Source organism: Ochlerotatus camptorhynchus, unplaced genomic scaffold, assembly GCF_037179485.1.
Source record: "Ochlerotatus camptorhynchus isolate MF236.1 unplaced genomic scaffold, CSIRO-AGI_Acam_v1.1 ptg000365l, whole genome shotgun sequence".
Classification (NCBI taxonomy): domain Eukaryota; kingdom Metazoa; phylum Arthropoda; class Insecta; order Diptera; family Culicidae; genus Ochlerotatus; species Ochlerotatus camptorhynchus.
Window position 1 is genome coordinate 188,108 of NW_027040853.1, and position 14,489 is coordinate 202,596.

The 14,489-nt window shown below is 37.7% G+C and overlaps 4 protein-coding genes across 6 annotated transcripts in view; 3 read left to right on the top strand and 1 right to left on the bottom strand.

Annotated features, from left to right (window-relative positions):
• The window catches only part of spas (spastin), a 59,747-nt gene that overhangs the window by 19,229 nt on the left and 26,029 nt on the right, over nt 1–14,489 (bottom strand). For all 3 annotated transcript variants that reach the window (XM_065232201.1, XM_065232200.1, XM_065232202.1), the window contains one exon: nt 263–433. In XM_065232201.1, the coding sequence (XP_065088273.1) occupies nt 263–433 (171 nt within the window). The remainder of the gene's footprint in view (nt 1–262; nt 434–14,489) is intronic.
• On the top strand, nt 2,782–3,438 carry LOC135709825 (histone H2A-like). Its single transcript, XM_065232236.1, has one exon. It carries the CDS (start codon nt 2,953–2,955, stop codon nt 3,415–3,417), a length of 465 nt encoding a protein of 154 aa, XP_065088308.1. The 5' UTR covers nt 2,782–2,952; the 3' UTR covers nt 3,418–3,438.
• Nucleotides 9,754–11,226, top strand: LOC135709815 (aminoacylase-1A-like). Its single transcript, XM_065232224.1, has 4 exons — nt 9,754–9,872; nt 9,942–10,430; nt 10,485–10,672; nt 10,742–11,226. Exons 1-4 carry the CDS (start codon nt 9,776–9,778, stop codon nt 11,174–11,176), a joined length of 1,209 nt encoding a protein of 402 aa, XP_065088296.1. The 5' UTR covers nt 9,754–9,775; the 3' UTR covers nt 11,177–11,226.
• Nucleotides 12,929–14,484, top strand: LOC135709814 (aminoacylase-1-like). The gene is made up of 4 exons (XM_065232223.1): nt 12,929–13,092; nt 13,188–13,676; nt 13,745–13,932; nt 13,992–14,484. The coding sequence occupies exons 1-4, from the start codon at nt 12,984–12,986 to the stop codon at nt 14,424–14,426; spliced, it is 1,221 nt and encodes a 406-aa protein (XP_065088295.1). The 5' UTR covers nt 12,929–12,983; the 3' UTR covers nt 14,427–14,484.

A 14,489-nucleotide genomic window follows, 5' to 3' on the forward strand; every position in this document is an offset into this window, starting at 1 on the left:
TGGGCAAAAGGAACGTTTCTGCAAATTTTCATCCAAATAAAAAAAAAAATACAATAATAAACGGATTAGTGAATGAGTATGGAACCGCTCATCCGCACCAGCATGAATCAAATTTTGCTACAATCTATGGGTTATCTGGATAATAAGAAAGGGTGACTCTCTTACATAGCAGACCAACGTTTGTTGAATCGATTAGATGGCAAGTAAAAAGTTGCAATCAGAATTAATGATTGGGAAATCACAAGAAGAAAGGAATACTTACCAAGGAAATGTAACCTGTCTCGTGCCATTGACAGATTTGTTTGCATTTTGTCGTGCAATCGTTGAGCTCTTTCCCACACTTCACCTCGTCCGCCCCAACATTCGACTGCAATTCCGCGTTCCAATTCTAAAATGCCTTTCCTGTACAGTTCGATGGCAAGCTCCTTTTGACCTGGAAGAAAAGAAAAATCAAACGAAATTTAGTTTTTTGCATTAATTTGACTGCTGACATTCAACATTTCAATACGGTTAAATTATAATTCTTCCGGCTGAAAATCTCTCCAATAAAGACAAACATAAACTTCTAGGCGTAATACAACCCTAGCACAGTAATGGATCAATTTTGGATCGTATCTGATTTTTATCTTTCAATAATTTACATAAGTAACCTTAATTCCAAATCTATCTCATTCATCTTCAAGATGGATGTTTAAGGTATACTTTTATGCAATAAGACCACTGAAAACGTGCATGGGTTTCATAGAACAATAGAAAAAAACAAGAAGGGAGCTTACAAAATCGGGTCCTAGCGCTAAAACTGTGGTGGGGAAAGACGTAACATTCCCTTTTCCACCCAAAATTGGCGATGTGGACAACGCTTCGCTTAATCCGTTTGAATCGGTATGCTCCGAAAAAACACACCCTCGATTTTGGAGAAGCAATATATTATACTTATATTGTTATTTTCGCATCCAAACCAGCATAAGGGGTCTCTCAGCTGTTGGTTTTCAGTCGATCACACTATCGACAGTTGTTTACTTTTTTGGTGCACTTTGTTCATTGCCTGCAGCTCGATCAGTACATTTTTCGTCGCCGTTGTAGGCAAACATATTGATATGGTCGAAATAAAGTGGATCCTTTGGAAGGGCAGAGTCCACTCTCATGAAATCACCGGGTTCCAAAAAAAAATGCGATTTTCACCAAATTAAAATCAGAAACATGTATGCTCTGATGCATAACGCCGAGCAATTATTTTCCATTATGCTAATGGAAAGGCAGTCGATGTACGCATGTCACTTGCGGGGGGCAACGTTCAATACGTACCATAAGAGCGTAGTTTTTACCACCGGAGATGTTAGATAATGATATAACGTTGGTGCTGGGAAAATACGGAAAAGTGAAGCGTGTAATCCGAGAAAAATTCCCTGCGGAGTTGGGCCTCGACATGTACACAGGTGTGCGAAGAGAGTATACATGAACGTGAAAAAGGAGATTCTCTTCTCGCTTAATTTGCTCAATCGCAAGGAGAATATATTTTATTCTGGGCACAAGGATGTCGAGTATTAGTACAAGACACTGAAGAAGTCTGCACATTGTAGACGAAATACGCGTATCTGTCAAAGATAAGCAAATAAAGTAGTGGAATTAAATGGAAAATACTAATCCTTCTGTCTCTTATTATACAGGTATTCCACTAAGACGCGCACATTAATCAGGATACAAGGATAAATGCTTTCTGTGTAAGGCGGAAGGATATCGGATGAACGCCTGCCCCAAGCAACCGATAAGCAAGCGGAAGAGGAAAAAAAAGTTGGAAGGGTTGTATACTAGATACGACCGCAGGGTTGGCGTTGGATAACGTCTGTTATGTGTTGTATTTAATTGTGTATATTATATTTTAGGAATATTCCTTAATAACTCTTTTGCGATAGTTTGGTGGCCCTGAAAAGGGCCGTTTTGTTGGGCTGATGTTGTTGGGTTTGCTCTACTCTGTCGCCCTGGAGGAGCTTTGGAATGATGTTGGTAGTTCGAAGACAGACCGCATCTCCCCTTCCAGCGTTCCCACACCCCAGTATAGTCCCCAAATTTAAGTGTAACTGTGATATTCTGGATAGAAATTGTCTTCAAAACTAACTCTTTGTCGAATTATTGGTGGCCCTGAAAAGGGCCGTTTTGGTTGTGGTTTTGGAATGATAGACTGAATAAATGATTATGTTTGAAAAATTTCAGTTTTTGCTCCGATCAACAACCATACGGGGCAATATGAGCACCCTAGTAAAAGTTAAGGTTTTGACAGGTTTTCACTAGAAAATAACATGCAGGAATCAAGTGAAATAGAAACATAAGTTCTTTTAGCAACAGTTACATGTATTGCTCGCTGTAGAACCAGCGGATCAGTAAAATGTAATATAGTGAATGCGATGCTTGTTTGCTTGACTGCATATCTTATAATATTCTAGAGATTTTGAGCTAATGTTACATTTCCATTATTATCTTAGACATGTAATTGAATTTTGATACGGTTTTCATGGAGATGCATATTAGAAGCATTTTCAACAAGTTTGTAAAAAAAAAATAGATTGAGTTAATAGGTATTATGCCCAAACGAACGGTGGCCCATCTCGCCCCGTATGGTCTTCTTGCCCCCATCGCCTCTATTGGACTGAATTCGGAAACGCTCATGTCCAACCGGTTTTCGTTTTGGGCTGGAAATTCTCTAAAGCAACATATTTAAAAAATCTGGGAAAATCCGGAACATAATTAAAAATTCTTGAAATAAACGTAATAACATATAAATGAATTATATCTGGGTAAGTATCTGGCAAGACGATTGAAAATCTGGAAAATCAAATAAATCAGGAATACTGGCAACGCTGTCTCGTTTCATGCCCGTAGAGACAACCGACACTCATCCCATTTTCAGTATTTTGCTACCCACAGTATTTATTGTACCGTCCCTGTATTCATAATATGCTACTCGACGCAGGTATAAAACCACCCTCGACGGTCGAAATGTCATCATTACAGTTTCAGCATCGAACTGTTCGTGTCGTTCGCATTATGTCTGGACGTGGAAAAGGAGGCAAAGTCAAGGGAAAGGCAAAGTCCCGTTCGAGCCGCGCTGGATTGCAGTTTCCAGTCGGTCGTATTCACCGTCTCCTCCGAAAGGGCAACTATGCCGAGCGTGTTGGAGCCGGTGCTCCCGTCTACCTGGCTGCCGTGATGGAGTATCTGGCCGCTGAAGTTCTCGAGTTGGCAGGAAATGCCGCTCGTGACAACAAGAAAACCCGAATTATCCCACGTCACCTGCAGTTGGCCATCCGCAACGACGAAGAGCTGAACAAACTTCTTTCCGGAGTGACCATCGCTCAGGGTGGTGTCCTGCCAAACATCCAGGCCGTCCTGTTGCCCAAGAAGACCGAAAAGAAGGCTTAAATTCGATCGAAGTTCCCACCCTTTAACAAAATCCGTCCTTTTCAGGACGACCAATTTGATGGTAAAGAGTTTCGTTTTCAAAACAGTTTCCTTTGTGGTGCGCAAGGAGTGATAAAATGAATCCATTAAAAACATGGTTGAATCTTTCTGTCATGCTCTCCCTAGTTAATTGATATCCTCATCGAGTAAGTTCGATGATGGTTGATTAGTGTAGGCGTGTCTTGAATTCCAAGAAATTAACCAGTGCAGTGTTATCATTCCATCCATATCTAAAATTAAACTAACGACTAAATTTTCAATAGCGCCCTAAAATATCCATCAGTATCGTCCCAACGACGCGTTCATATAGATAAGATTGGTAAATAGCAGATTTTTAGCGATGGGCCCAATCTTAGATCCATTTCCCCTACCTTGCAGAGCTGCGGTGGCCCTGGACTTATGGCCTACATTGATGCAGCGGAATGAAATTCATTAGCAAATTACGGTTGAGATTTCAGAAATGATCGTGGTGTGCGTATTGTTCCTTCATTGCTCAACATTTACCGTTACCGTTGGGACTTCCGGTCTTCTTTGCTTAGTCAACCGGTTAATCTTATTGAAGCGATACTTCTAGATTATTATTACGCCTATACTGTGGGCTCATAGAACAATAAAACCGAGCCTGGTTAGTAGGTGAACACAAAATACTAAAGTAGAACATTCTGCCAACATATAGAGTCCAAGAGATTCCTTCAAAAAGGCACAATATATGCGACCGAAACTTCGGATGAAATCCAAACAGATATTTTGAGAGGAACCAGTCGATCACAATCCTCTTATTGAGTTTAACCGGTATTAACAGAGAAATAAGACGCGTTAACCACGAATCCTTGGGAATGATCGTGACACGCTTCATACGGATGACGAATCGTCCTCATCTCATCCTCAGAAAATGATCGGCATCCTTTTGAAAAATTCCCCTCACAAAAAGGCTTTTCATGTACTGCCAGAGGTTAGGGGGAGAGGGGCAATTTAATTATTATTAAAATGAACGAAATTTACGATGTGCGCTTCCATCGTGCAAACTTTATTTTGATTGCCGAAGCACACTCAAAAAATTTACCACATAGGTATCTAATGGATGAAAACCATGTGAATTTCACATAGCTAAAAATCCCACCACAATATCACATGAATATCAGGAGGCCGATGAAAGTCATGAAAAAAGTGTCGGAAAGGCATTAGAAAATTAATCGTTAAACTCTTTCTTGATAATGTTGTGGCCCTGAAAAGGGCCATTTTTCCAACGCGCTCGGCGTAGTTGCCCGGTGAATACGACCGACTGAGAACTGCAGCAGCTGGGCATTCCATGACGGCGGCCCAGTATACCGGAGCACTGGCACCAACGCACTCGGCGTAGGATTAGGATAAAATTTAAATAGAAAAACCGTGTTATGAGGCGGCGCTTATATTAAATTCTCCCGAATTGTGACGGTAACACGCGTGCCCACACTTACCGAACCAGAGATGTTAACAGTGTCTGTTAAAATTATTATTGTACATTGCAATTATATTACTTCCACCATTGAAATAAAATATAAAAAATTGAAATTAATGCTTACCGTGTATTCAAAAAAGACCACGGCCTAATTTATTAAAATATTTTCATATGAGAAAATATAAACATAAAAACAAAAAACATGCAGAAAGAAATAAGTCATTATGTGACAACATACAATATGCAAACATTGTTTAAATGATTATCTGTATCGACTGTTTTTATCACAAGCATCAAACCTCGTGAAATAGGGGAAATTACGGCTTCGGCACTTCTTTACCTACTTAATATCGTCATGGGTTAAATAAAGTCTTAGGGTGTATTTTTTGCAAAACGATTCTCTGCACCTATTTTTAAAATTCATATACGTTTATGCAAGATATAGTGCACATGTTGTTAACGATAGATTTGACGACATTTTAAAAGATTTGTTTTTGCAATATCGCATAAATCAGCAATGTATAAAAGCTTGTAAAAAATTTCAATGTTTTTATGCCAACTACACCTCAAAATTAAACGAGGGAAGATTTTACGCGATGGTTAATGTTCCGATTTTTTTTTTAATGATGGGAATACGACAAATAATTATCCTTAAGATTTTGACTCTTTTGCACCTATAGTTGCGACAGTGTTCCTATAATAGTAGAATCCATTAGAAAACAATGCGTTCAACTATGATAGAAACCAACATTAGCAACTTCTACAACTACTGGAACAGTGTTCCCATTAAGGGGGTATTCCCAATCTTTTGCCTTTTTTCGGCCTGTTTTTCAATTAATTTTTTTTCAAGGAAAATGAATAGTAATGCGCCTAACTCTTTGGGATTCTTGTTTATTGAACATTAAAGTTTACAAATAAATTTTTTTTCGACATAAAAAAAGACATTATTGACGTCACAAAATGGCGACAAACAGACCCCTCTTCGCCGCAAACGCCTGGACGGGCGAAGACTTTTCTCTGGAACGGCTTCATCTGAAACAGATTTCGTGATGAAATTAATAATCTGCATAAGATTCTCTGGAGCTTCTCCCGTTGGCAGCAAAAAATCTTGCAAATTAACAAAATGGCGGCCATATGAAAAAACAGGCGATTTTTAGCCCGCTTTTTTGCAATTTTAAGGTGCTTCAAACAATGTTAAATGTTAATATTTTTGGCTGAAAATGGGAGAAGCTCCAAAGAATTTAATAAGGAACAAAATGCGCAAAGATTCAAGTCAATATCTCTTATAGTTTCTGAGAAAAATCTTCGCCCGATAAAAAAAATGTGGTTTCGAGAAAAACGCGTTTAAAGTTTTGACTTTAGTTAAAACCATTTGGGGGTTCTTACCATTAGTCAGCTATGCCTGGACACCGAATTCGCTGATCGGAAAACGGCTTGGGGGGATGAAAGTATATAGTCTAAAGTACAAAAAACGTGAAAAAAAAAATTTGATTTTTTGAAAAAAAAGATCGGGAATATGAGGACGAGTTTTTGAAAAATGTATGCAATTTAATCATAATGTATCATTTTTCTAGCAAACTAAATATGTAAAGCTATACATTGACGTATACAAATTATACGTATTTCGATTATTTATATTTAAATACATAAATTGTCTTAGTTCCTCCACAACTGGCTCTCCCACCTTACCATTTTTCAGATGAACTTTAAACTTTAAACCGCTCTGCGGACCCGATGTCCGATTGAGCCAAAATTTTGCATACGGTCTTTTTTTCAAGGCAATGAATGTACATGGGCCGTTTCAAAAAATTTATGGATTCTTTTTCCCATATATTTCATTGTTGAGTTAGCAAAATTAGGTAACGCACGGAATGATATGCATTTCAAATAAGAAAAAAAAACAAGAGAATGGGGAATCTGACACTCTTTAATGTTTATAAGTTGTAGACGAAGTGTGCGTCAAGTACAACCAAGAGCAGTGGGAATCACATATACACTTTTACTCATTACACGATCTTATGCATAACCATTCACAGCATATGAAGGTGGAAACTGTTGAATACAACCAGATTTATAAAATACTTATGCATCAATTAAGGAAGTGGATTAGTAACTTTTGAAAATGTATACATATACTAGGTGGGGTGAAAAGTAACCTCCTTGACCGCCAGAATGTGCTGCTACTGCAAAAAAGGTTATGGTGCCTTGTAGTCAGTCCGTTCATATTTAGGCAGACATGCCAAATTTCAGTGCGATACTGTCTTTAGTTTTGTTTTGACAACTGATTGTTGTTGACGTGTTTGGCATCATGTTGAGTATGGATAAAAACGATTTTCGTTCTCTCATAAATCATTATTTTTTGAGAGGCAAAACGGCGAAGAAAACTTGGATAAATATTATGGGGCTAATGCTCCGTCAGATTACACCGTCAAATATTGGTTTCGAGAATTTCGTGGTGGCCGCAACTCCACTACCGATTAAGTCCGCAGCGGCAGGCCCTCCGATGCGGTTACAGAGGACAATGTCAAAAAATACATGAAATGGTGTTGGCTGGCCGGAAAGTGAAAGTGCGCGAGCTAGCAGATACCGCAAAGGAAAGTACTGAGCGCACACGCCATATTTTGGGCGCGATTCTGCATATGAAAAAGTTATCCTACCGCTGGGTGCCACGCAAGCTCACAGTCCTGACCAAAAACACGAACGCGAGAGCACTTCGAAAGAGTGCTTGGACTTGCTGTTGCGGAATCGGGCGGACTTCTGGCGTCGATGGGTAACTGTTGATGAAACCTGGATTCACTATTACACCCCAGAGAACAGAATGAGTGCCCGGCACGAGGGATTTTCATGGCATACTCTTCGTGGACTACCTTGAAAAAGGAAAAACCACCAACAGCGAGTATTACTGTGCATTATAGGAGCGATTGAAGGCCGAAATCGCTGCAAAACGGCCTCACATGAAGCGAACAGATTTTTTTTTGTAAGACAATGCACCGGCGCACAAGAGCATCGCAACCACGGCTAAAATCAATGACTTACGGCTCCAATTGCTTCCGCATCCACCGTATTCGCCCGATTTGGCTCTCTCAGACTATTATCTCTTCCCAAACCTCAAAAGATGGCTCACAAAAAATTCAGCTCACGTGAGGAAATCATCGACGCCGCGGAGGAGTATTTCGCAGACCTTCCGGAAAATTACTTTTCGGACGGAATCACGAAGTTGGAAAATCGCTGGAATAAGTGTATCGAGCTAAAAGGGGACTATATTGAATAAAATAATAATAAAAAAAAACATTGGAAAAAATTAATTCCCAAGTTGGTTATTTTTCACCCCACCTTGTATATAGGAAGATAAATCAATTTGATTTAAAAATATACATCTGCTTTCCATTCAGTGTTTTTAGAACACTTCCACGGTTGCTTATTGCTTATTGCCCTATAAACACGTACCAATCTGTTGCGTTTTTGTACACCTAAAAAAGTAAAAGAAGGACAAATAGTATTAAAAAGGGATTAAGTTAGCCACTAGGGCTGAAATTATGAAGATTACACAAAGTAATTTCAAATGTGTTATTGAATTGGATACACAACCGACCCAAGCCTTAAAATGCATTCAATCCTTATCACAAATGTGTTGCTAGAAATTGAGGGCATCGAGAGATAAAGTGATAAGAGATATGCAGTACTGTAGTGAGGAGTAGCATAATTTGACCACTTCCCTGTTAACTTTTTCTACCCTACAAGGTAAGGTTAACAAAGTTTGACATTATTTCAAATATTTTAACGTGTGATTGACATTTATTTGTGTGACTTTTCCTGATCAGATTTAGGATCGTTGAAATTAAACATTCTGTAAATGCTCAGGTTCTTGAGAGTATAAAGATCTAGATCTGTATTGTATTTATCCAGGTTGTTTTAACTATCATATGGAATGGTGAGAGACTGTCAAATATTTGCAATACTTATTGCTTTCCAATTACAAAAAAAATCTGAAGTAAACATCATTATGCTTTGAAAAATGACCAAACGAAGTGAAAAAAAAAAATTCTCGTCTAACAAATGGTGTACAAACTAGATTTACGTATAAAGAAGGAGAGAAGAGTTAGTAATTTCCATTTAATTCCACAACCTTAATTGCTTCTCCTTGACAGATACACGTATTTCGTCTACAAGGCGCAGACTTCGTCAGTGTCTTCTACTAATACTGGAGTATTAGTGCAAGACACTGAAGAAGTCTGCACATTGTAGACGAAATACGCGTATCTGTCAAGGATAAGCAATTAAAGTACTGAAATTAAATGGAAAATACTAATTCTTCTCCCTTTATTTATACAGGTATGCCACATTCATCAGGATTCTAGATTTCCAGCCGTTTAAAATATGCTAATAAGCTATTTTATAGAGAAAAACAGCAGTGGCGTCGCGTAACCTCACTTTTTACCTGTTCAACAACTTTGAAAACGTTATTTAGGGTTATGTTTACATTCAAATCAATTTCAAAAGGCTCAGGGTCTTCTAGTATCACAGATTTGTTTTCATTGGAACCAATATTGTTTTATTTGTTTACTTTTTGAGAGTTGTTGAACAGGTAGATTGAGGTTAGGGCGACGCCACTAAAAAACAGTCGGGGAGACCGATGTATGTTCCGCTACTAAACGCAACAGAAAAATCGGAACATGCTACTGAAAATACTGTCTCAATCTATGTTCTTAGTCACAGTAACATCGTAATAAAAGAACAGTATATTCTCTTTTTCAAGCGCACGTTGCACAAAATGTTACAGTATCTGTGAGAGGCAATTCTTCGTGATGAGGAGATTTAAACAATTTTTTTTATCTTTTTGTGGTTCAGTATCATTTGAAAAGTCAAGCGTTACTACACGTGATGGAGTCAAGATATCAATTGTGGGAAAGCAATGATTACATCAAGTTGTTTAGAGAGTACTTGCGCATTGAATCAGTTCATCCAAATGTAAACTATGGTACTCCCGTTTGATTTCTGTTAGTTTAGTATGTATGTAGGTATATTTTATCTTATCGATATTTTTCAGACAAGTGCGTTGAGTTCCTACAGCGCCAAGCGGATTTACTAGAGCTGCCATTGACCATCGATGAAGTTAATCCAGGAAAACCTGTAGTTATTATATCTTGGGAAGGAACGGATCCTGGAATGGATTCTATCTTTTTAAATTCTCACATGGATGTGGTACCAGTATATGCGGAGAAGTGGACTTATCCACCGTTTTCGGCTCACATGGACAATGAAGGGCGTATTTATGCTCGTGGCACGCAGGATATGAAAAGTGTGGGAATTCAGTACTTGAGTGCAATCCAGGAATTGAGGAAAGAAAAACAAAGATTCAAAAGAACTGTTCACGTTGTATTTATGCCGGACGAGGAAATAGGTGGAGAGCTCGGAATGAACGATTTCGTGAAAACTGATCATTTCAAAAAGCTAAATTGTGGTTTTGGGATGGACGAAGGGTTTGCCTCTGAAGAAGATGTTTTCAAGTTGTACTACGGGGAAAGAACAATTAAACGTAAGATGTTGTTGTTGGGAATGTTACTTGTGATGAAAATTAATTCAATTCTAGGTGCCTATTTTCATATATCAGGAACATCGGGTCATGGATCTCTTCTTTTGGAAAGAACTGTTGGCGAAAAGGCAAGAAAATTGATGGACAAAATATTTGATTTTCGAGAGAAAGAATCAAAACGACTGGATTCCAATCCAGGATTGACAATTGGAGATGTAACAACAATGAATGTTACTTCGATGTCGGTGAGATAGATCAGTACAAAAAGTTTAATTACGTATATTAGCAATTTTTTTTTGAATTTTATATTACAGGGTGGGGTTCAAACTAACGTTGTGCCCCCGGAGTTAAAAATATGTGTTGATATACGAGTGGCGATTAATGTTGATTTGCGACAGTTCGAACTTATGTTGGAAACATGGTGTGATGAATCTGGTGACAGCATTCGCATTGAGTATGATGGAGATTATCCATTTATTGAACCAACCAAGTTGGATGGAACGAATAAATATTGGCTTGCATTTAAAGCGGCGATGGATGATATGAATTTGAAAGTGAGGCCTCAAATCAAAGCAGGTGCAAGTGATATTCGACATGTACGAAAATTGGGAATTCCTGCGATTGGATTTTCACCAATAAATAGAACTCCTGTCCTACTGCATGATCATAATGAATATTTGCAAGCTGATACTTTTCTCAGGGGAATCGATATTTATAAGAATATTATACAAGCAGTGGCAAATGCTTGATTTCAGCAGAAAATATAATGTGTAGTGCAATATAGATTGACATTTTAATTCATGATGACACTTAACATAACTTAACTCTATTGATCATAACAGAAAAAAAAGTTAGGACAAAGTGGGGCAGTTTGGCCACTTTAAGAAAATCAATACATCATGAATACAATTTGAAAATAAAAAGTAAATTTTTGACTCATTTAAAACACGTTCGTTTTGTAACCAATATAATACCTTCGGGGTAAAATGAGCACCCTATCGGGGTGGTATGAGTGCCCTTGTAAACAACCGGTAAGAATATTATGTTATCATAGGGATTTATGAAGGGTTAACAATTTGCTGTTTTAGCATAACAACATTAAAAAGAAATAATTATTTTCTGTAGAATAAATTAAAAAAAAAAAAAAAAACTACTACCTATTTGCTTTCCAGTTTTCTTAGCTTTTCAAAAAGAAGCACAGTATTCATGAAGAGATTTTACACAATGATTGAAGGAATCTATTAGCAGCTCGGGATCCAACTTTTGGTAGAAGTTTTGCCAGCCAGTTTTATCAAATTCATTTATAACTAAATTGGAATCTATGTTTTTTTTTTTATAATCTCTGTAATAGACTTCACTTGTAGCTGGAATTGAATCAAGATTTATCGATACGAATATCAAATTGTGATGAAATATATTTGGAACACTTATTTGCCCAAACATAAATATACATTCGATTATCCTAGTTAATAAAAGATCTAGCTGCGACGATTCATAAGAATGAAAAATTAGGTACTAAACCTACCTACATGTTTGTCGTATTAGACGCTAAATAATAGTTTCAACAAAATGGAAATAACTGAAAACGTCTTTGAATGGCCGTCGGTATGCAAAGAGAACATTGACGAAAATAATCTGTCAATGTCACTTAGGACCTACTCCATTGTTCTGCTTGATATCAATTAATTTGAGGATCACCCAAATGTTTACAAACATCAAGAGAAGGAACTTTTTAAGCAAAAATGCTTCGCCAAAGACATCAAACGTCTGAATATTAAAACAAAAGTTCTAGGACTAGCTTCTTGCTAAATTCCCATCCTGGACCACTGTGCACTGTTCAAAGAACTAAAGGATGAGAACAAGAGGGAGTTTTACTTCGAGCGTAAGCTAATGAAGAAGAAGAAGAAGAAGAAGAAGAAGAAGAAGAAGAAGAAGAATAAGCATAATGACAGTCACATTACATGCTGACAAATCTGATCATTTTGAAAAATATATTCTTTTCTATTTGCAATCTGGTTCCAGTTCACTATAACGACTGAAGAACACATTAGAGCGCAAATCATTTTTATTATAGGTACAGCTTAAAACATAAAACTGTAGATTAAAGAAATAAAATGTACATGATATTGAAAGAAGAATAACATTTACTGTTTAACGTACGTCATTAGTAGTCTGGAGATCAGTATTATTTAAAAACTCACACAATGCAATTGTAAAACAAACAAATTATTCAAGATACACACCTACATATACTAGAACAAATTTATTACTAGCAGGTGCTTATCTCGTGAAGGACAATAATGTCATGATTAATACCAATAAAAGGAAGACAGTACGGTACACACACACACTGATCCGAGAAGAAAGGTCAACCCATGGATGTCGATACCCCTAGTGTTTTAATATACTTCAGTGGCGGTTTTTATTACTAACCACCCGATGAATGAAGCAGACGTACACAGATGGGTATCATCTCTTCGTTTCAGTGTTCAACGTGCTGTCAAAGAGTGCAATAGCAAATCGTGCTCGCGGTAGTCGGAAAATTTCTGTATAGCGATGGGAAGCGATCAGGCTACGAAATCTGAGGAATGGGAAAATAATGAAGACATTAAGATATTTCGGGAGTATCTTAAAATCCCGTCAGTACATCCAAATATAAATTATGGTAAGACAACACTTCGAACGATAATATTATAGCATCCAAATTAAATGCTAATTTAAACAAAACTTGGTTGGTTGATCATAGTAATTTGATTTCAGATGATTGTGTAGAGTTTCTAAAACGCCAAGCTGCTGTGTTGGACCTACCAATACAAATTGTTGAGGTTAATCCAGGAAAACCGATTGTCATCATCTCGTGGAAAGGTACGAATCCTGCTGAGAAATCTATATTTTTGAATTCCCATATGGACGTGGTACCGGTTTATCCGGAAAAATGGACTATTCCTCCGTTTTCTGCACATATTGATGAACAAGGCAGAATCTACGCTAGGGGATCACAGGATATGAAATGTGTGGGAATTCAGTTTTTGGGCGTAATTCGTGCGCTGAAACTTGAAGGACGCAGATTGAAGAGAACACTTCACGTTGTATTTGTACCGGATGAAGAAATCGGTGGAATCCTTGGGATGAAGGATTTTGTGAAGACGGATCATTTCAAGGCATTGAATTGCGGATTTGGCATTGATGAGGGATATGCTTCAGAAAATGAAACATTCAGACTAACCTACGGTGAACGTACGATGAGACGTGAGATATCAAATATAACATGATGCCATGCGGCAGAGGTATGAAAAATCAATCATTTATTGTTTTAGCTGTACATTTCTTCATATCAGGAACAGCTGGTCATGGATCTCTACTATTAAACGGCACAGCTGGCGAAAAAGCACGATACTTAATAGACAAAATGATAGATTTTCGTCAGCAAGAAGAACAACGACTAGAAAACAATCCCGAACTGACCCTCGGAGATGTAACTACTATTAATCTAACAATGATGTCGGTGAGTAGACGTGTCAAATATGAATAAATGGAAATGTCGAAAAATATTTTGTTTGACAGGGTGGAGTACAAAGCAATGTTGTTCCTCCGGAGTTAAAACTCTGCTTTGATATACGCGTAGCGCACAATATTGCATTGGATGAATTTGAGTGCCTGTTGGAGAAATGGTGCGAAGAATCAGGTGGGGGAATAAGAATCGAGTACGGTGAAAAATACCCATATATCGAGCCAACGAAGCTGGATGAGTCAAACAAATATTGGACCGCTTGCAAAGAAGCATTTCTTGATATGGATTTGAAAGTGCGGCTAGAGATCATGCCAGGGGCTACTGATATTCGATATTTAAGAGAGTTGAATATTCCTGCCATTGGATTCTCTCCTATGAATAACACACCAGTGTTGTTGCATGATCACGATGAATATCTGCAGGCTGATGTATTTCTTAAGGGTATTGAAATTTATAAAAACGTTATAAGCGCTGTTGCAAATGTCTAGTAGTACATATATCAAATAATTTAAAGCTTAATAAACACAGGTAAAATAAACAGAACCGTTGAG

Bases quoted from the DNA above. Each gene is read 5' to 3' on its own strand.
- LOC135709825 (XM_065232236.1), top strand. From the start codon at position 2,953: ATGCTACTCGACGCAGGTATAAAACCACCCTCGACGGTCGAAATGTCA.
- LOC135709815 (XM_065232224.1), top strand. From the start codon at position 9,776: ATGGAGTCAAGATATCAATTGTGGGAAAGCAATGATTACATCAAGTTG. The intron at 9,873-9,941 runs GTACTCCCGTTT...GATATTTTTCAG, and splicing joins TCATCCAAATGTAAACTATG to ACAAGTGCGTTGAGTTCCTA. The intron at 10,431-10,484 runs GTAAGATGTTGT...ATTCAATTCTAG, and splicing joins CGGGGAAAGAACAATTAAAC to GTGCCTATTTTCATATATCA.
- LOC135709814 (XM_065232223.1), top strand. From the start codon at position 12,984: ATGGGAAGCGATCAGGCTACGAAATCTGAGGAATGGGAAAATAATGAA. The intron at 13,093-13,187 runs GTAAGACAACAC...ATTTGATTTCAG, and splicing joins ACATCCAAATATAAATTATG to ATGATTGTGTAGAGTTTCTA. The intron at 13,933-13,991 runs GTGAGTAGACGT...TTTGTTTGACAG, and splicing joins TTAATCTAACAATGATGTCG to GGTGGAGTACAAAGCAATGT.